The sequence below is a fragment of the Malaclemys terrapin genome, chromosome 1, assembly GCF_027887155.1.
Source record: "Malaclemys terrapin pileata isolate rMalTer1 chromosome 1, rMalTer1.hap1, whole genome shotgun sequence".
In the NCBI taxonomy this organism is placed as follows: Eukaryota; Metazoa; Chordata; order Testudines; family Emydidae; genus Malaclemys; species Malaclemys terrapin.
The window spans coordinates 163,962,046-163,984,190 of NC_071505.1; the positions used below are offsets into that span (position 1 = coordinate 163,962,046).

The 22,145-nt window shown below is 43.7% G+C and overlaps 2 protein-coding genes across 6 annotated transcripts in view; one reads left to right on the forward strand and one right to left on the reverse strand.

Moving 5' to 3' along the window:
- PROS1 (protein S) overlaps positions 1-16,757 on the reverse strand; it is a 50,791-nt gene extending 34,034 nt beyond the window's left edge. The window contains exons 1-7 of the mRNA XM_054046043.1: positions 16,476-16,757; positions 8,663-8,820; positions 7,120-7,144; positions 6,670-6,756; positions 3,373-3,495; positions 2,177-2,308; positions 37-162 (exon numbers count right to left, since the gene is read on the reverse strand). Coding sequence (XP_053902018.1) covers positions 37-162; positions 2,177-2,308; positions 3,373-3,495; positions 6,670-6,756; positions 7,120-7,144; positions 8,663-8,820; positions 16,476-16,554 — 730 coding nt within the window. The 5' untranslated portion in view covers positions 16,555-16,757. The remainder of the gene's footprint in view (positions 1-36; positions 163-2,176; positions 2,309-3,372; positions 3,496-6,669; positions 6,757-7,119; positions 7,145-8,662; positions 8,821-16,475) is intronic.
- A 2,279-nt stretch (positions 16,758-19,036) lies between these two features.
- Positions 19,037-22,145, forward strand: part of ARL13B (ADP ribosylation factor like GTPase 13B) — a 78,467-nt gene continuing 75,358 nt past the window's right edge. For 3 of the 5 annotated variants that reach the window (XM_054046054.1, XM_054046075.1, XM_054046084.1), the window contains exon 1: positions 19,039-19,283. The gene's annotated coding sequence lies outside the window, so the exon portion shown is untranslated. Of the gene's footprint in view, positions 19,284-22,145 lie in introns of all 5 variants that reach the window. The other 2 variants (XM_054046061.1, XM_054046068.1) reach the window with 2 other exon arrangements.

A 22,145-nucleotide genomic window follows, 5' to 3' on the forward strand; every position in this document is an offset into this window, starting at 1 on the left:
AGCAGTTATTTAAAAAAAAACAACAACACCCTTTACCTTCACAATTCTTTGAAGTTGAATTATATGTGTAGCCTTCCGCACATTCACATTTATATTTGCCAGGGTTGTTCTTGCACTGTGCTGTCCCACAGATGTTTGGATGTATCAGACATTCATCCCAGTCTACAAATTCAGAAGTGTTACTGAGAATAAAGTTTTTCTCATGACATTTTACCCTGCCTCAAGATTGTAAGGGAAAAAAAAAAAAAAAAAAAAAAAAGGCTCACAATTCTGGCAGATCTTGCTAGGTTTGGCATAGTCTCCTTTGTAAGGGAGACTTCCAGAGGATTTTGCAAGAAATTTTACCTTGCCCCCAAGTGAAGTCTCCTTCTGCATACCTTGATACTCTCTCTGTAGGCTGTACTATGGATCCAAGGAAAAGGGACAAGTGTGTCAGAGGTTGAAGGGGAAAAAAATAGCACAAATGTGTTTACTATAATGCTCTGTTCATCATCATTACTGATTGACAGCTAGATTGTGCAGCTGTTACTCATATTGGTAAGCCCTCATTAATGGCAGGTAACCTCTCTGGCATCAAGACTACTTGTGTGAATAAGGGCTCACCAACATGAGCCGGGGGTGTGTGTGGGGGTGTGCACAATCTAGCTCTAAAGGATTAAAAGTATCTGAACAGGCTCTGTTCAACCAACTTGTGAGCCTGCATTTGTCAGAGTGCAGTATTGCAATGGGATTATATAGGAATCATGGTGTCATTGATTATTTGTGTCCACAAAAGTACATGCACTAAACAGAAGTCCAGTGAAAGCCAGCCTGAAGGTCTGTCCCTTTATATCCTCTGATGATGGTATCCATACCATTTAGTGCAGTTCAACAGAAAAATTTTGAATAGTAAAGAAATGCAATACTAGGAATGAGGTAAGCTATTTTCTTGCCAAAATGCCATCACAATTTTCTGCTAACTATATTAACACATGGCCTTTACCTGGAATTTTATTCCAAAATAAAGACTTAAATCTATAGTCAATGAAAAGGCCTTTGGGCAGGGCTGGTGCAACCCATTAGGCGACCTAGGTGGTCGCCTAGGGTGCTAGCATTTGGGGGGGCAGCATTTCGGGTCCTTCGGCGGCGACCGGATCTTCAGCCGCCCCGGTTGGCGGTGACATTTAGGCAGAGGGAGCTGGGGCAGGGGGGCGCGGGGAGGGCCGCCTGCAGCAAGTGGGGGGGGGCACGTAGGGGAACTGCTCCCCGCCCCAGCTCACCTCTGCTCCGCCTCCTCCCCCGAGCGCGCTGCCCCGCTCTGCTTCTCTCCCTCCCAGGCTTGCGGTGCCAAACAGCTGATTGGCGCTGCAAGCCTGGGAGGCGGGAGAAGCGGAGCGGTGACGGCGTGCTCGGGGAGGAGGCGGAGCAGAGGTGAGCTGGGGTGGGGCGCATGGCTCCCCAGGCCGGGGGAAGCTGCCGCAGGGGGAGGGGGGTTCAGGGCGGGTGGGGGGTGGGGAGCTGCCGTTGGGGGGCACCTTTGAAGTTTCGCCTAGGGCGCGAAACATCCTTGCACCCTTCCTACCTTTGGGCTGCACCCTGAAAGTAATTATAGTGATGCAATGCAGCACAAGCCTTTCCCTATATTAAGAGTAGGATGACTAGATAGCCAGTGTGAAAAATCAGGACAGGAGTGGGAGTAATAGGCACCTATATAAGACAAAGCCCCAAACATGAGGACTGTCCCTATAAAAACTGGACATCCTAATAAAGCGCATCCTCAGAATTCATTAATATTTTCATTTCAAGTGAAGAAAACCAAAACTCAGAGAGTGAAATCCAATCAAAGCTACAGATTTTCATGGACTGTGTTTACAGCTAAGAAGGTTAACTGCCCTTCGTATTCTAGAAACTTGACTTGGGCTATGAAATTGGTTTAAGTCTGGGGTTTGTGACCCAAGCCCAGGTTTCATTAATTAACTAGCTTGGGTTCATGTAAAAAGGCTTACACAACCCTAGAAGTGAACTAAGTTGGGCATATCAATGGGAATCAAATATACATTAGATGGCAGAATTTGGCTTGAAATAGGAGGGGAAAATTTAAAGGTACAGTAGCTATAGTTCAGCCAAAATTCTTTAATTGGTAGTATCCAAACATAATTTCTTTTCATACAATGATGTTTTAAGTGTCCTTTCTTACCTTTGCAGTCCTGTTTATTTGGAAGTATATAGTATCCATTGTCACAGGAACAGTGGTAGCTTCCAGGAACATTAGTACAGCTGTGACTACAACCTCCATTTTTATTTGCTGGGTCTTCGCATTCATTTATATCTAGAAGGTGTAACAGAATATATCCGTGTTCACACCCATACACTATTGTAGTAACTTCTGTACAAGTCATGTCTTGTGAAGTATCATTTAAAAACTCATACTTTGCTGATCAGTAATATCATGGCAGTAGCATTATATGTGAAGTTATAAACTGAAATCATGACTAAAAATATATTTTCCAGATAAATTTGGGGAGTGGTCAAATCAGTCCCTCTGAGACAAAAGGCAAGCTGATGCCTCAGCCAGGTGTACACAAGGCTGATGGACAATTACCAGCAAAGTGGCCATTCTTTGGCAGGAAAGAGGGCAGGGGCAAAAATTTTCATCTTAGCAAAGAAACAGCATGGAGTTTCCTTCGACACAGGTGAGAGAACTTTGCTTTGAATCTAATATAGTTTGTTAAGTTAGTCACCAGTAGCATTTTATCTTTATTTTTCTTGTAAACATGTCTGACTTTTATCTTTCATTACTTGTACTCACTTAAGATCTCTCTCTCTTTGTAGTTAATAAACTTGTTTTATTCTTTTATCTAATCCAGTGTGTTCAAATTGAATTGTCTGGGTAATTTCATTTGGGGTAAAAAGTTGTGCATGTAATTCCCTTAAAGGAATAATGGACTCAATGTATCTGTACTGTCCAGGAGAGGGCTGGGCAGTACAGGACATATGTTTCTGAGCGGAAATGTGAGATTGGGAGTGTGTTGGGATCACCCTGTGGTAATCTTTAAGACTGATAAGCGCCAATTTGTAGCTAGCTGGCTGCAGCACATACAGACATAGCTGGTGGCAGTTTGTGAGCAGTCCAGGTTAGAGGCTACAGCCGCAAGACATTGTGAAGGTCATCCCCATCCCCGGGTTACAGACCTGGGGTGACACAGCAACTCATTGGTCTGGATTGTGGCCTGGTATGTCACAGAAGGGGAGGAGGGGAGCCCAAGAAATCTTAATCTAAGAGAGGCTATTTGCTGCCTCATGTATCTATTTAAAGATATGGTATTGTTAATAATGCTCTAATTTCAGCCATAGTAACAGATACTACCATCATAGTCACAATATGGACTGTACCTTCTTCACATCTCTCTCCTTGCCAGCCTGGTTTACAGACACAAGTGTATCTCGCTTGCCCATCGATGCATTCCGTATATCCATCTTCATTGCATGGCAGAGGGCTACATTGGTTTGAAATTTCTGTGTGTGCAGAGGGGAAAAGATCAGGGGGGAAAATGTTTATTTTTACGCTCCGCCTTTCCATAATCTTGTTTTCTTCCTCCTTTCCTCTGTTAGTCACCATTCACAAGAAGGAAAAAGCTTGCCACACAAGAAAAATCATCCACATAGCACATGTCCTTCTATTAATTCTGCCCAGAGGTAAGTTACCTCAAAAGTTATAACATACTTTGTCACCTTTGGCAGCAAGTCCAAAGACAACATTACCAGTTATGGATCAGCAACATTTTCCCCCCACCAAGAGAAGACGATTATAAAATGAATGGCTCATGGGAATTGGTATACAGTGCTTGTTACTACTGGGTGTAATCTGGCCCAAGTTGGTAATAGCAGCAAGCCACTACCAAACGATGGCTCTTCAGTGGCATAGGTAAATTAACCTAGAGGTCTCAGTTCAGTTCTTAGTAAATAGCTGTCTGCATCATCAATCATCATCCCAGCTGTCTCAGCAGAGGCCAAGGTCTGAAAGATACAGAGACCAATTCCTTTGTCATGCTAGAGGTAGTACATTTGTGTGGAAGCTTATACCTCTGCTGCCTGTCCTGTATCTGCTCCATTGACAAACTGGCAACTTCACTTCCCAGTGCTATCCAACTTGCAGCTTTCACCAACCTTAAATTCACTTACAAAGATAAAAAATTGGAGCATGCAGAGGAATCGAAAACACTCTGTGCATCCCTGTGTAGCAATGTCTACTACCGGAAGAACGCAGAGCCTATTGTTTTACCCTGTACTCCCCTAAGTTGGTAGGTAAGTTTATACTTCGACTATTGTCCCCACTTTCTTTGCCTTACATCAACATGCTGGGGTGCTTAATGAGTTTATTCTTGCTTCAGTTTGTAAATATGGGAGACGTTGAAAAAACTAATCTGTAAAGCTATCAGCAAATGTCTTGCTCCTACTTTGGGATTACATATTTGTGAAGAGTGGGCCTGTAGCTTTTTGAGGCTTGCTTTTTAAAATGTGCGGTTTTAAAACACTAGTAATAATTAGGGTGACCAGACAGCAAATGTGAAAAATCAGGACAGGGGCTGGGAGGTAATAGGAGCCTATATAAGAAAAAGACCCAAAATCGGGACATCTGGTCACCCTAGTAATAATAGAAAGAGAAGGAAAAAAGGGATTGGTTATATCAGATGATTCAGAACAGTGAATTGGATGGCTACCATCATATTATGTGGACCCAAACCTGCAGTGCCCCCATTGACTTTAACCTGCTCATAAGAACTGAAAAACTGGGCTCTATAGTGTCTTACAAGAAAAAAAATCTGTTCTATTTTTTTAGCCTATTGTAAAGCAGAAAGTTACATAATCTTATTTCGTTTGCATATTTCTCAATTGCATCCAGCGGCAACTGGTCATTGAGTGGCTGATGTTGGTGAGCCCCACTGATTAAGTCACACCACAGAAAGTGTATAGCACCTATAGAAAGGCTGCTGCATTGCAGGGTGCAGTATTACCTGCTGCAAATAGGTGACTCCAGCTACAGGCAGAAGAGGGTGCAGGCACAGGGAAGGGAATATGGCCAATGAGTGGCTAACACAGATTAACTCCACAAAAGCAAGCTATGGGACTCTCTACATATTCTTCCTGCAGCCAAAGACTTTCCCTTCTGCCTCTCTCCTTCTGTTTCCTTAGGTCCAACAACAAGTGAGCTTGGTGGGCAGGAAGTGTGTGGATGGAGGGGAATTAAGAGGGAAGGGTGTTCCTGAGCAAGAGGAGATTCAGTAGGAGGAAGAGAACACAGGGAACTTATGGGGGTTCTGAGCCGGGGGAGGATAGATTGAATTGGCAGGGGTGAATGTGGGTGAATGGAAGGAATGAGGTGAATTGGGCGGGGGGAGGGGAGGATGAGGAAAGAGAGAATAGGGTGAATTGATGAATGAGAGTGTGAGTGTAGGTGAATTGATGGAGGAAGATAAAAGAGGGTAAGGGATAGATTGGATGGGGAGAGAGAAAGCAATGTGACCATAATAAAACAGAGGGGACACCATTCTAGAAGATGGAGTGTGGTGGGAGAGGGAAGTGAGGGCTCCCTATTCTGTCCACTAGCTCCTCCTCCCCCATCCACCACCAAAACCCTCCTCATGACAACTCCTCATGGCAGTGACCCAGACTGCAGTGGAAAGGTAAGAAGTTCACTGGGAGGATCATGGTACCTGCATCCCCCCAACTCACCAGCCACCACTGACTACACCAGATCTCACAAACCACCTATCTCTTGACCAACACAGACACGTTCTGTGCTGCCGTATCCTGGTCTGTTAGAAAATAAGACCTCTGATTAGGCGAGACAATCATTTTCATTTTTTTTAATGAAAGGCACAGTACATAAGTTCACACATCTGGGGACAGAGGTCAATACTAAGTATAGTACAATAAAAAAGTTGGGCAAAACTCCCTGACTAAAGCAAGTGGATCTATGTTGACTTTAACGGAGTACATCCATTCACAGGTGAATTTGGCCTGTAGTCTGTAAACTCACTAACAATCCTGCCCCTCCCCTCAAAAAAACCTGTTCCATACTTCTCCCATCCACACCCAACAACCCTCCAGGTTCACTCCAGGCTCCTTCCCTCTCCCTCAGCTCCTCTGTCATCCCTGACACCCCCAAGCCTTTGTATTGCTTCTGACGGGTGCAGGAAATATAGTTCTGTATTGTAATTTAAATGAATTACTCCAAGTTCTGTATTAATATGCCCAGTAATGAATCTATTTGTCAAAAATTTTTTACTAGAATCTTTTTTTGGGTCTGTATTGTTACAGACATACTTGCTGACAGATATTTTGAAATAAATTACCAAAATAATTGAAACGGTCATGATTATACTATGTTATTTTGACAAATAAAATATGCAGAATTTTAAAATACTGTGTGCAGAATTTTTAATTTTTTGGCACAGAATTCCCCCGGAGTATTACTCAAGAGTGAGAGTAAACTCTACTATTTTGAATGTAATTTTACTTTCTAGATAACTGTATTACGAGTTAAAATACTAGTTTCTTTTTTCTTACTAGGTGGAATGCTCTGTGGGGTGGAGAGGGGGAGAGTGTATGTTTAAACCCAAATCAGTATTAGATATACCATAAGTCTGTCTCAGTATTGTTTGTGAAATGTATATCATAAATTCTTACCTTTCACACAGGCTCTCAGGTCAGGTGGGGAATCTGGAATAACAGCAGTAAGCTTGAAAATCCCTGCTCGATGGGAGCCGAGGCAGCCTGTAAATACAAACCAACACAATCTGCTTATGGGCCAAACACCCATTTAGACTGAAATCATCCCAACGGAAATTAAGCACTGCACCTTCAAAGAGCCTATTCTCACAGTTTGAGCTAGAAAACCAGTCGACACATTAAGGACACCTGATCACAGCCTCACATTCTGAATGGCTCAGTCAGGTTCTAACTGTACAGAAGAGCTTGTGAGCTACTGGACATCAGAATTCAAAAGAAAAACACCCAGCTATTGCAACTTATAGTATGCAAATGGGAAGAAAGCCCTCAGTATCATACAAACTCTATGATAAAATACAGCACACAAGGAGGTGTGTTTTTTATGGGTTGACGGGGATTGATACTTACTTAAATATTTGGGGTAAAAATATTCCTGTAAAAAGAATAAGAGAAGTTTAGTAAATTTTAAAATAATTGGAATTATTATAAAATGTTAACTAGACATTTACTGAAAGATATTTGTGCTGTAATTGAAAAAGGAGATGAAAGAAAGAAGAGGTGCATCAATTATCATTTTATTCATCTATGGAATCAACTAGGAATCTTCTATAAAACTTGCTTTTAGAATCAAACACAGGGCTCCAGATTACCAGAGGGAGGGAGGGAGGGAGGGGCAGAAAAAAATAGGTGAGGAATCCTCTCCCTTTACAGTTCTGCTCTCCAAGTTGGCGATTAGGATTCAGCAGGGAATAGGATTTCTCTCCCTGTGTCAGAGAGGGAGAAAGGACCAGTCTGTCCTTTGCTGAGTCAGCACACACTATGGTGGCCCCAAAAATCAAGAGTGCAAAATTGTTCTTTGTATTGTTTGTGTCTAAAAGTCCTGTACAGGGTGGCAGTCTGAGTCAAAACTTACAGGCAGATAAGATCTAAAAGAGTGTGGTGGGAGAGGGAATTCAGACTTTTCAAAGGAATCTTGACCTGTCTTTTTGTGGACACAAGTGCCTGATTTGCAGCTGCAGTCAGATATTTGGATGCCTAAAAGGAGATTTTCAAAGGCATAAAGGGCAATTAATGGGAGCTGGACACATAACTGTCCTTTCTGCCTTTGAAAATCTCCCCCCATATGGCAAGATTTTCACCCCAAATTAATCCTGGAAACAAAATTGCATCTAATAATGACAGGTACTAAAAATCTAGCTTTGAACATGCATTTATATTGAAAATGAAATGGAAAAATGTTTTGGCTTTTTATTTAACTGATTAATAATACTGCACCCTTATGTGGTATTTTTTTAAATTAAAAACTATAACCCTAACAGTCTAACACTAAAAGTAGCCCAATAGCCTGTGCTATTTGATCAAAGGCAGATCATGCAAACAATACAGACTTTATTTACAACCAAAAATAAGATAATTCATTTTCTAACTTTATATATCTACAGATTAATGTCCATTCTGTATTTAATGCCTCACACATTTAACATTGTAGATCCAGCGTCCTGTGCATGAACTCAGGCACTAGAATCTTGTACTTAGAAGAAAGTTCTTCAGCAAGGGTGCCCAATATCTTTATGATAAAAATGGCTGCACCAGTAATTTGTTAGGAGAGCGAGGGCCATACTTAGATGTTTTGTTCTGCAAGCGGTCTCTTTGTAGAATTCTCATTTCAGGCCAATGGGTGTTCCATGCATGGAGTGCTGGGAAACTTGTGCCTTTAAAAAAAAAAAAATCAAAAGAAAGTACACACAGCCATACTTTGTGCATCTGCTCTGTCTTCCTTAATAGGTAATGTGCATATGCACTGGGCTGGCACTCTGCACATGGAAGAATTTCACTCTTGGTCTGAATGCTTTTTAGCCCTGCTATATAGAAACCTATACATTTCCAGGTTTTTTCTTCCTCCTCTGCACAAAACTGTTCTCCAGTTCTCAAATGCTCATCAAATTCTTACCGTTTCAGGATTATTTTCAAATATTTCTCTGGCTTCTTCTTTATTGCACAGTTCTTCAATGCATTCTCTTTCTAAATTTCCCTTCTTACTTTCTTCCATAAAAGAATTGGCTCGACGTTTCCTAACCAGGAACTCGGAGGCATACTGCTGAGACAAAACTTTGTAGAACCAAACAAACATTTTTCACATTGTACAGCTCAGCAAAGTGGTAGGGTAAAAATTAACTTAGAGTGAGGTGCTAGAACAAAAATCAGAATTCATTTGGTAGTCATGCTGTAGCCATGTGTAGCATTGTCAGGCAATGTGGGAGAGAGGAAGGATATTTCAGGATTGCTTTATCTGTGTGTTAGTTGCCCAAATAAATAAATAAATCCTGCTTAACATTTACAGGGATTCTTAGATCTCTTTGTACAAAGCCATGCCCAGAGCATCATTTAAATGTCACTGTGTTAATGGAAAATATTGTTTTAATCCTGGGTATTCTAAAAAAAGGGAGAGACTTGACAGGCAGGATGAAAAATTATGCAGAATCTTACAATGTGTTAGAATAACCTGTTTTAATTACATGGAAGTAAGGTATTCTGTGAACCACTTATTTTATATGAGACCATAAGTGCTCTTTATAAGCCAAGAGATGCCTGCTAATACTTCTAAAGTAAATACTTTATGAATACTTCAGAACCTAAGGTGAACAACCCAGAACACAATGCAAAATCTCAGGAGAGGACGCTAGTGGCACAGCTTGAAAAAGGTTTGGGCTGATGTTGTGAAAGGAAATTCAGGTCCCTCTACAAATGTTAATGGAGATACTTACGGACAACCTACATATTTTATAGGTGTAATGCTGCATGTGTATCACTATTTACTTTTTGCACATCTCTGTGTTGCTCTTACTACTGACTTTTAATTTTAAATGTCTTGTGAATAAATGAGTTAGTTGGAGAATATTTTGTTGTAGCAATAATCATCATTCTACCGCGACCTGATTCAAAGTGGAAAGACTCCCACTGATTTCAAAGAGTTTTGAATCAAGCCCTTAATACATTCCTCACATGGTACTGCAGATACAGCATCTAAATTAGAGTAGGGTTTTTCTGTTACTGTATTTGTTTTTGGCTGTTCCTAGTTAACAAGAAAGATATGGATGAACAGATCTGGAAAAAGTCCAAGTCATAGGGTTAGGGGGTCAGGCTGACATGTTAGCTGATGGGCATAACAGTTCTATACCTGCATTGCACTAATTAGCATTTTCACAATTTACCTTATCAGATTAGAATGAACGTATGAGGCCTGCCGTGCATAATCAGACAGGATGTCCATAATATTCATCACTGTCCTATGAGAATCAGTCCAGGCAGATGTAACTTATGGTCAGACAGAGGATTGTATTGATTATCTGAAATCTTGATGCACTAGCATGTATATGCCAGCAATGGTGAGCATCCCATTGTTTATACACTGCTAAATAGACTAACAGAAGAGTGCAACTGATATGATGCATTAGCAAGAGTGTTGTGTACCTTCCCATTGAAACAACATTTATCCTGTGCTATGGATTGCTCTCGGGTGGAATGCCTCAAACACAATACTACAGCTAGTCTATTAAATATAAGGAATGCAACTGAGGGGCTCACAATAGCTGCATCAGTGGATATCATATCAAATGTAGGCATCTCTCACAAGAACTTCTTCATTGTATTTGTTCTGCTTTTTGTTGCATGGGCTTGTGGTTCACACTGAAGATTTAAGTTAGCATAACTGGCTTCTACCTCGCCTTTATTTTAACAAGATATTAAGGGCAGAGCAAAGGTGCATAATGGACCAGCTGTTCTACACCTCTGAAGTATGAGCCAGGCTTTTTTCTCAGTGATCAGCTAGCAATTCTGGCTGGCATGGAACTGGCCACAGTATTTCATTTCTTCCACCTGCATAGCGATCCATTTGTAGATGTTACAAGACCAGTGAAGAAAAATCCTGAAGGGTGAAGAATCGCACATACAGAACTGTTAAGATGATGGAAAAGATTTCCCCATGAAGGAAAGTTCATGTTGTGAAAAAATATCCCACATGTGTGAAACCTTTATGCTTAATCTGTGCCAGCTTGTATTTAACTCAGCCACTCTGGTTTCTTTCTCCAGACCTGAAGAGGAGCTCTGTGAAGCTCAAAAGCTTGTCTGTTGTACCAGAAGTTGGTCCAATAAAAGCTATTACTTTGCCTATCTTGTCTCTCTCTAATCAAAGATGACCATTTGAGCCATCCATAAAGATAGAGTGGTGCAGCAGCTTTGCACGTAGAGGGACAAAATGTAGTGGCTGAAAGAGATCAAGACTCAGTAATAATAAAATTGTGTATGTTAAGAATAATCACAGAGGGCTTTAAAAAGTTTCATATGGGCGGATTCCCCATAGCAACAACCTTCCAATTCCAGTAACCGCTACTGTGTAAATAAATTGTTAGGTAATGCTAATCCACTGTAACCTGGCAATACAGCATAGCTGCTGTTGGTAGCCCTTCTATACACAACAGTTGGGTTAATTTCTTTTTTAATATGTTTAATATGTAATGTTCCCTATTACTTTTAACAATGACAGATTGTTCACTTCCACCAAAAGGTCTGATCCTACTCCCTTTGAAGCAGAAAGGAGTTTTGTCATTTATCATTTTGTGATTTCCTGTGCTTCCTCTCCCCCCCCGCCCATATTTTTATTGGAGTGCAAGGAAAGTGTATTAGTTTATCTGCTAAACAGGTCTTTCTTTACATGCATTCTGCTGTTTCATTAAAAACAATCCTTATCTATACTGCATGTTTGATTACTGGAACTCAAATTATCTCGTGACTCTGTCAAACAAAAAGTGAATATAATAGGCCTGATCAAACTACAACTGAAGTCCATTGAGATTCTTGCTATTGATGTCAATAGGCACTGGATGGGCCATGATTATCTAACAATTATTTATCAGGTGCTTATTTAGAAATAGTACGGTTGAAAGAAATAAAAACACAGGACCAGATTCACTGGTTCACTCCATTTATGCTTCTGGTGCTGCAAAGCAGCCATAAATCTGGCTTAAATGGGTTGGTTAAGAAGGGTTTACAGTTGTTTTGTGTCACCAAAGGAACACAAAGCAACCGTAGTGTACCTGTGATTTGGCCCACAAGCGCTAAAAAAAATATATATATTAAACATAGTGCTACTGCAGAAAGTGGAGCTAAATCAGTGATATAGCTGCCATGTAACAATTAACTCCTTACTTTCAAGAATCAGATTTTTATTAAATGCATTAGTAATATGTGAACCAGTAGTGGAACCCCTACATACAGAGGTTTCCCATCTCCAGGCACATGCAAAGTAAATCTCTTTTCATTTGTAATTTTTTCATTAGGCTATGCAAATAAGATACCTGTTTTTATATGTAACTGAACATGTGTAAATGTATGTTTAGATCATGCAATTTAGATCCCAACTCTTGAAAACTGGTCCCAAAATGTCTTGAAGAAAAATGAACAGGAGTACTTGTGGCACCTTAGAGACTAACAAATTTATTAGAGCATAAGCTTTCGTGGACTACAGCCCACTTCTTCGGTATGCATCCGAAGAAGTGGGCTGTAGTCCACAAAAGCTTATGCTCTAATAAATTTGTTAGTCTCTAAGGTGCCACAAGTACTCCTGTTCTTTTTGCGGATACAGACTAACACGGCTGCTACTCTGAAACCTGTCATTATGCAAGGCACTGCATTTAGCCGTATGGAGTGGAAATCCATCAACCTCATGAGGTATGCATCCGAAGAAGTGGGCTGTAGTCCACGAAAGCTTATGCTCTAATAAATTTGTTAGTCTCTAAGGTGCCACAAGTACTCCTGTTCTTTTTGCGGATACAGACTAACACGGCTGCTACTCTGAAATTTGAAGAAAAATATTGTTTTCTTTTGAACAAGTTTAACAGGTATTTGTTGTTACTCTGTTTCGCACTGACCGTTTACTTTTTGTCATCCAGTATACTGAATTAAATATAGCCACTGCCCTGAAGAATTTACAGTCTACTGCCATAGGACCAGTGCAGACATACCCATGTGCTAGAATGGAGTTCACATGACTTTGGTGCAAAGGTCTGCTCATGTGGATCTGACTACAGGATGGAAGGCTTTAAAGGCAGAGGCACAGACTGCCTCATAGTTAGGGCCCTACCAAATTCATGGTCCATTTTGGTCCATTTCATGGTCATAGGATTTAATAAATTGTAAATTTCATGATTTCAGCTATTTAAATCTGAAATTTCACAGTGTTGTAATTGTAGAGGTTCTGACCCAAAAAGGAGTTGGGGAGTGGGGGTCGCAAGGTTATTCTAGGGGGGTTGCAGTACTGCTACCCATACTTCTGTGCTGCTGCTGGCAGTGGTGCTGCCTTCAGAACTGAGCAGCTGGAGAGTGGCGGCTGCTAGCCGGGAGCCTAGCTCTGAAAGCAAAGCTGCCACCAGCAGCAGCACAGAAGTAAGGATGGCATGGTATGGTATCACAGGTGCCGGCTTCCTCTGGGCCCAGCCACCCCCCAAACCCCAACCACGTCCTGCCTCTTCCTGCCCCTGCTCTGCCCCATGTCCCCTGAACATACCCCATCCTTGCTCCTCTCCCTCCCAGAGCCTCCTGCATGCCGCGAAACAGCTGATCATGGCTGGTGGTAAGCACTGGGAGGGAGGGGGAGGAGTTGATCAGCGGAAGGCAGGGGGCGCTGGGGGAGAGAAGGGGACCTGGCTGCCGGTGGGTCCTAAGCATCCATTAATTTTTTTCCTTGGGTGCTCCAGCCCTGGAGCACCCACAGAGTCAGTGCCTATGTATGCTATTGCCACCCTTATTTCTGTGCTGCTGCTGGCAGGGCACTGCCTTCAGAGCTGGGCACCCAGCCAACACCCGCCACTCTTCAGCCGCCCAGCTCTGAAGGCAGTGCAGTAGTAAGGGTGGCAATACCATGACCCTCCTAAAATAACCTTGCAACCCTCCTGCAATTACCTTTTGGGTCAGGGCCCCCAATTTGAGAAATGCTGGTCTCCCCCAGGAAATCTATATAGTATAGGGTAAAAGCGCACAAAAGACCAGATTTCAAAGCGGGACACCAGATTTCACGATCCGTGATGCATTTTTTATGGCCATGAATTTGGTAGGGCCCTACTCATAATGCATGTGCAAGAGGATGCTAAATTAAGGTTGTATGAGTAATGCTAAGTCTGGCATTACCTACATTTTGAGGGGTTGACTTTGCAACCTTAATGTTTTTAATGTAACTTTTTTCCCCCCAAGGTCATACAAAATAATTAAAGGTCCACAGAGGGACATTTGGGAGATCCAATTTATTTTTTCTTATAATAAAGAACAAGAGGAGCAGGGCTGGCTGAAATTTGGGATTTTTGGTTATCAGGAAATTCAAATATTTCAACATTTGGTTTTGTTCCAATTCAGAATTAAACATTTTTTTTTCTTTTTTAAGTTTCCAGTGAACCAGAAATTCTTAATTTTGTTTGTTTTGGCAATGCTGACAGAGGGCATTTCTGAAATGAAATATGCTCTTAAGGACCCCAGTAGCAGTTGATTAACAGGAATCATGTTGACTTTAGTTTCACCACTGCTGCAAAGCAGTGTTGGAATTGACAAGAATCGTATCAATTTCAATCAGCAGCTGCCAGGACTCCTGGGGTCTGTGGCTCTGGGGCAGTGCACGTAGCACAGTTGTCCCAGAGCCACAAGCCCTGGAAGACCTGGGGTCCCAAGCAGCCCACCAGGAAACCGGGCAGGTTTCTGATGGAATCCTGGCTGTGATTCAACGAAAGTTTAGCAAACCCGAGATGTTTTCACCAAATATTTTGAATTCAGCTCATTGGCATTTTCTGACAACACTTTGGCCTTGGCTTCACTGGCGCTGTACAGCGCTGCAACTTGCTGTGCTCAAGGGTGTGAAAACGCCCCCCCCCCCCCCGAGTGCAGCGCTGTAAAGCACCAGTGTAATCAGCGCCTGCAGTGCTGCACACTCGCTCACAGCGCTGCAAGCTATTCCGTACAACAAAATTTATAAGAGCTGGCCATCTGCATGCTTCAAACCGTAAACCGATTAGCAGCCATACACAAAAGCAAACTTTCCATGATGGTTATAGTATTACACAGTTCTCTGCCATTGCAGGATGAATTCCCTGATATTACAGGGGCCTGGGAATACTTCGGTCCCTCCAACTCTCTGCCTGTGGCACATCATAGTTTAGTCACTTGTGAGCTGTAAAATGACAATTGTTGGGTTTAGGCAGGTGCTGGGTGGTTGTGGTGGCCTGTGAGATAAAGGAAGTTAGACTAGATGGTCTGGTGGTCCCTTCTGTCCTTAAACTTAATGAGTCCATAACAACAAGATGAATTATTGGGGATGCTTTTGAAAACACCTGACATTGGTTGGAGCCGGAACTGGAATACTAGCCTAGATGGCACTTTTAATTTTCAAATATAAATGTTCATGGAAAGATAAGTGGGAGGGTAATGTAATGGGGGAGTAAGGGAAGAGAGAAAACTAAGCAAGAAGGCAGGAACAAAGAAGAAAAAGGCATATGAAAAAAGGGGTTTCTTTTAGGCTCTGCACAAAAATAAGGTAGAAAATGAGCTTTCGTCATTCTCTAGCATTTAAGCAAAAGGTTGAATGGTAAATATTAGTTTTTTTGTGACTGCTTAATCATTAAACAGGTCATAAACATGCTTACATTTTAAAGGTTTTAATTCTGCTAGTGCCCCAAATTACTCCCCCGTGAATGTTCTTACTTTGGCACCAGCAAAAGAGGGCTGTTTGACCTGAGTGCAAACTGATCCCCTCCCCCCATTACTTCTAGAATATTTTTCCTCTCTCTCTACGTTAACAAAAGGCTATATGGACATGTCTTTTCATCTAATCCACACTATCCTGCCTAATTTCAAAGCATCAGATTTGAAGTTATGCTGCTCAGGCAACCTTCAGACCACAGTCATTTGACTTAAGAAAACAAATGAATAATAAGTCAAATGTAAAAATTGTCTGTACCAAAGCACTTTCTCAAAACTACAGTTGTATTAACAATTCATTGGAAATAAGTAATATTCAAAATATTGACCAGGAGCAAAGAAGGGCCCCAACTTGAATTCAACAAGCCTCATTTAGAGGCTACTTTCGTCACAGCACTACATATTTTTAGTGCTAAAAACATCAGCAACATAAACCTGTTTCTGCAACAAAAGTAACCTCCGCATTTAGCTAAAACAATGTACGGGGAGTCTGGTTTGCTCACCCATATTAATGCATTTTGAAGAAAAACAAAAACAGCAACGCTGAAGCTTAAAGTTCAGGAATTGCACAAAGATGATAAGGGGTTTGTTTTGTCTGTAAAAAAACGGGGGGGGGGGGGAGTTAGAGCTACCATTGCAAAAACTGGAAGTCTTGTCACATTTTCAGAATAAACCCCTCTCCTTCTGCTGCCTGGGGCAAAGAGAACTTGACACGAATGGCGGCTAATGGCCCAACTCACTCTAAATTCTGCTATCTCAATGGCACTTGATCTGTCCTCAGGAGAAAACAGGCAAGCAGCAAATTATTTCCACAAACGTACAAAGCGGTAATGTTGTTTTCTACGACTGCAATCTAGGAGCCTGATAGATTAATAGACCGCTGCCACCATCGCCTTGTTATGCACAGTAAGTTTCCAGGTGCTGTGCATAACAAGGGGTAAGGGAAGGGGCAAAACCAACCCGAATTATTCACACAAACAAGCAAGTGTGAACTTTGCCTAAGTTTTGAAGCTGCTGAATTTACTTACATGTCCTGGCCTCTGAGAGAGCAATCACCACAGCCAAACAAGTGTGGAAAGCGACGCAGCGCCTGCCTAGCAGCCTCATTCTTACAGAAAGCAGCTGGAGGGGGTTACCAGGCACGTGTGGTTGGTGCTGGCGAGATATAGGCAGACAGGTCGCCTAGGTTAGCAGAGCTTCGCTGTTTGTTGTGTGCCTGCAGCTTCTGTGAAATAGCAGCACCGCAGCAGCAGGGGATCTGGTGCCAGATTCCAGCCGTCCTGGAGAGCTGGGGGAGGGAGTGATAAGGGGGGAGGGAGTGGACACTTCCAGGAAACATTCCTGAGTGTTTCTCATGGAGCATAAACAGGATGCGCGAAGCTTACAGGGCCGCCAGAGCCAGGAGGCTGCTGAGCGCCAAGCGCTGGTTTACAGCTGCCCGGAAAGCGGCCGGCGGGCGGGGGGAGAGAAAGAAATCGCATAAAGTAAAACAGTAGCCTGCAAAAAGTTCACTTTCATCAATGTTTTCTGACCAGCTCTTAGCTCTCCCACCCAGATACAGAGCGGGACGGACACCTCCGCTGGGGCACCACACACCAGGTTCAGCTCAGGCAGACACTCCCAGTCCCGGGACAGAGGATACCAGGCACAGCTCCCCAGCCACAGACAATCCCTTAAGGACCCCAGGCACAGCTCCCCAGCCACAGACAACCCCTTAGGGACACCGGGCACAGGTAGGGTTGGGCAAATTCCTGGAGATTTCATCACATGACATAATGTTTAATTAAAGATTAATCTTTGATTCCTGGAGACTCCAGGACAATTCTGGAGGATTGGCAACCCTAGGCACAGCTTCCCAGCCCAACACCTCCCTGGGGACACCGGGCACAGCTCCCCAGCCACAGACACCCCCTCAGGGACACCAGGCACAGCTCCCCAGCCAGACACCTCCCCAGGGACACCAGGCACAGCTCCCCAGCAAGATCCCTCCTGCCTCCCCCCCAGGATACCAGAGACAGCTCCTCAGCCAGACACCTTCCTAGCCCCACCTGGCACAGCTCCCCAGCCAGACATCTCCCCGGGGACACCAGTGTGACAGCCTGTACCTTGTGTTCACCCCTTCACAGGATTATGATAAATTTTATACAAAGTATGCCTTGTGGTGTATCATTTAAAACACATAATTTGCTGATTATCAGTGTCCTGGTAAAATATATGTGGTAACCTTGTATGTAAAGTTATAAGATTCCTGTGCATGATATAACTAAGACATGTTCCTGAACTTGTTCCAAGTCTGGGGAGCGGCCACAAAGAAGTTGCCCAGAGACAGAAGTCAAGCTGACCCCTCAGCCAGGTATCAATGAAATCAAATGGACCATCACCTGGTTAAGTAGCCATTTTTTGGCAGGGCAGAGGGTGTGGGTGAAAAATCTACATCTGGACAAAGAAACAGTTTGGGGTTTCTGTCCACCCACACTTTCTGTCTCCTAAACCTCCCCTAGAGATGCTTCTTGAAGGAAAGAAAGAACTATAAGAAGGGAGGGCAGACGCTCCAAATGAAGCCCTTTCTCTCTGCCCATGGCATCCACAACACCTGAAGAACAAAGGAAGCAGCATTGAACTGGGGCATTGAAAGAAATTCAGCCAGTAAGACTGCTGGGACAATGGGTAAGAGTTTGAATTCATTTAGCTTAATGCTTAAGCATTAATTGTGTTTTATTTTCTTGTAACCAACAGTTACAAGAAAATAACAGTTACAGTTATGGCTCATTACTTGTAGTCACTTAAAATCTATCCTTCTGTAGTTAATAAACTTGTTTTATCATTTTATCTAAAGCGGTGTGTTTGGATTGAAGCGTTTGGGAAACTCCATTTGGGATAACATCGGATGTGCACATCATTTTCTATTAATGAAATGACAGACTTTATATAAACTTGTGTTGTCCAGGAGAGAGCTGGGCAGTAGAAAAAGTACATTTCTGGGGGAAAGTCTAGGACTGGGAATTTGTTGGGGTTGTCATGCAGTGTAATGCAAGGGTGGCTGGCTATATCACTCCTAGACTATAACTGGGAGCCATGTAACTTAGATGCTGAAGGCAGTGTGTGAGCAGACCAGGAGTGGTTACTCTCACCACAAAACAGCGCAAAAGACACCCCAGGTTGGAGAGTTGAGGGGACACAGATGTTCAACAGTCCAGATTGTACAGCTAGGTAATATCACAAGTAGGCACCGCTCCCCAGCCAGACACCTCCCCGGGGACACCAGGCACAGCTCCCCCAGTCCTCAGCCAGACACCCCGAGGACACCGTGGTCCTTCTGCAGGGATGGGGCGAGCCCTGCTGAGCGTGGGAGGGGGGGCGCAGGCCCATGTTAGGAGGCTAAAAAGGGGTGAATGGGCTGGAGACTGGAGTCCCCCCCTCGTTAATCAACAAAAATCCCCACGCTCCCGATTGGCTCTCCCACAGCTCCGCCCCCTCGTTTTGGCTAACACGGTGGCCCCGCCCCCTTCCCGGTAACCATGGGTTACCATCCTAGTTACGTTACCCTTCTTCCTCGCTTGGAGCGTTCTCCGTGTAGCCCCGACCCCAGCCAATGGGCGAGCGCAGAGGGGGGGGAGTCACGTGAGCGGGGGAGAGTCGGTCACGTGCCACCACGGTGGCCTCGTTGGTCCCGGAGGAGCCGGTTCTGAGCGGAGCTACCGACCCGAACGCGGCCTCCCCCTCCCCCTTCCGGGGCCCTCATGGCGGGGGCAGGGGGCGCGCGCGGCGAGCAGCCGGCGGGCGGGGCTACAGGCGCCTACGCGGCTTCGTCGCCTCGCCCCGCTGCTGAGCGCCAGGTAACTGGGTGGCCGCGAGCGCCTGGCTGGAGTCTCTGACCCCCCCCTCCCCCCCGCGGACTGGTCCCTGCCCCGGGTCCCCTCGCTCCTGCGCGCCACCGTTGATGTCAGGGCCGGGGTTGCCTGGGCTCGTTCGCGGTGCCCGTTCTCCCACCGAGCGGAAAGGTGCCTGAGCCGCGTCCCAGCTTCATGTGCGGGGAGCTTGGCCGAGACACGGGGAGCCCTGACCGACGCTGGGTGGGCTCGCTGGTGTCTGCTGCCGGGAGCGTTAGCCCGGGGCTGGGGCTGGGGTGGGGGGGCAGGCCAGGGAGTTCTAGCGCATCATTCCCCTGGGTGGCCCGAGTGTCTTCCTGGCCAAAGGCGGGTTGCTTCAGTCGTGGAAGAGAAGTCTGTGGGCAAAGCCTTGGGTAGACTACTACGTCTGCAGTGAGACAAGGTGGGTGAGGTAATATCTTTTACTGGACCTACTTCTGTTGGTGAGAGAGAAGCTTTGGAGCTACACAGAGCTCTTCTTTCAGGTCTGGGGGAGAGAGCCCTGTGGCTCCAAAGCTTGTCTCCTCTCTCATCAACAGAAGTAGGTCCAATGGAAAAAAAATATCTTCCCTACCTTGTCTCTCTAATAGTCTGGCACCGACCTGGCCAGGAGAATAGTGCAGACAACATATTAAATCTCTAGAGGGAGTAGAGTGGATCTTTGGTACCACCAGGAAGAAAATCTCTTCCCAGGGTGGAAGAGACCAATAGACTAGACCTGTCTGCAGAGCGGTGGCTGGACACTGCTGCAGAGGCATGGATCCGTTTGAACTACTGTTTATGCAGTAACTTTGCATTACAGAAGAACAACTTTTAGTGGTTCGACTATCATTTTTTGTAGTCCTGTCTGTTACTGTCTCATAGCACAGTAGTGTTCCTTCTTATTTTGTACACCTGTTAAGTTAGTTTTCACAGGTAGGAATAGTATTAAAATTTTTGCCGAAAAAGCTTTTACTGTTGAAGCCACTGTGAGGTTTTGTTCAAAATAAAATACAACTAAAATAATCCCATTCCCTCCTCTAAAATTCAAATTTAAGAAAAGTCATGCAAGGCATGTAATAAATATGGAGCCAAATGTGATTAAATTAAAACACTTCTTGGGGAGTGGTATTTTTAAAGGCTTGGTGTGGTTTTTTTTTTTTTTAATTTATAAGCGAGACATCAGACTGTTGTCTTGGGAAGAAAATTCCCCACCCAAAGCCTCACCACAGCAAAGGCAAAAATTGTTTGGTAATCTAAGACATGATGGTGGTTTACCTAAAAACAGTTTTACCCTACACTATGAAGATACATAAACATGTATTTTAATTTTGTTCCACTATGTGACTTTGTTCATAGATATAGTATTTTTTCCTGATAATGATTTGCCTACATTTATATCTCATATGCTTGTCCTGAAGGTGAAAGAGAGAGCCGCTTATTTGGGTTCCAGTCCTTTGCGTTTGCTTGTAGCTTTGCTGAGCAGCAACAGCAGAGTGAAACTAACAAGGTTCTGCTCTGTTTTGCAGTTGACATTCAAACCCCTGTAGGCAGCAGAGAAGCCATCAAGAACTACTGCAGTAGTTCTCAAATGTTTGTATTGGTGACCCCTTTCACACAGCAAGCCTCAAGTGTGACCCCCCTTTAAATTAATTCCCCCCCCCAATATTTAATACTATTATAAATGCTGGAGGTGAAGTGGGGTTTGGGATGGAGGCTGACAGCTCGTGACCCCTCAGGTAATACCTTGTGACCCCTGAGGAGTCACGATCCCCCGTTTGAGAACCCCTGAACTACTGGTTTCATGCTACTCTCTGGGAAAGCCATGAGCAGTAGCAAAAATAGGTGATGTAGTTATTGATGAGGGAGGAAGAGACGGACTGGGAGAGGACTATTTTACTGAAGACTTCCTTCCACCAGCAGCCAAGAAACTATGGAAGGAGTGTGGTTGTAGAAAGCTTTGGAATGTTTGGGGAGACAAATCTGTCTCCAAGCAGTCAGATAAGCAGCTGATAAATTTGAAGCCTCATTAGTCAGAGTCTGGGATTAGAGTCAGCATCTTTGAGCAGATTCTGAGGACAGTTTCCTGATAGTAATCCCAGGATACTTGTGCTTCCCAGATGTTGGTGACAGAGATACGGGCTTCTTACCAGCATGCTGCTGCTGAGTCTAGTGGAGAGAGAAATGGTGGTATTAGGAAGGGTGGTTCCCATACTCTTCCATATCAGCCACTAGATAATAGGAAAGCTACTCTGGTTATTTAATTAGATGTGGTAGACTCTTCTGTCCCAGCAGCATAAACAAACTTGAAGGGACACTTAATTTAAAAATCACACTTGTCTCCTACTGTTGTTTATAGCACCTAAGATCATTCTACCTTGAAATCAGACCATTCTTAAATTTTTGTTTACTTTGCATTTGACTGCCTATTGTGTATAATCAGGTTTCACAGTGGTCGCCCTGTTAGTCTGTATCAGCAGAAACAATGAGGAGTCCTTGTGGCATTTTAGAGACTATCAAATGTATTGGGGCATAAGCTTTATGTATAATCAGTGTATAATCAGTTGCCTCTGTTTGTGTGGGTGTTTTACACAGCAACACTGGAGAGAGAAATATTCCCCTGTCGGTCCAAAAAACAAACAGGGAAATGGGATTGTAAATCCCATAAAAATTGGCACTGGCAAAGCAGATGGGGAAGAGGAAGCATCTGAGACTACTCTTAAGTCTCCAAATCTGGGTAGATAAGCAATCAGAAGCCAGGCCAATTTGTAAGTTTACATTTAAAAATAGCTCCATCTCCTTTTCCCGAGGCCTATATGCTGATGCTCCTTCCATTAAGATTTTAGATCG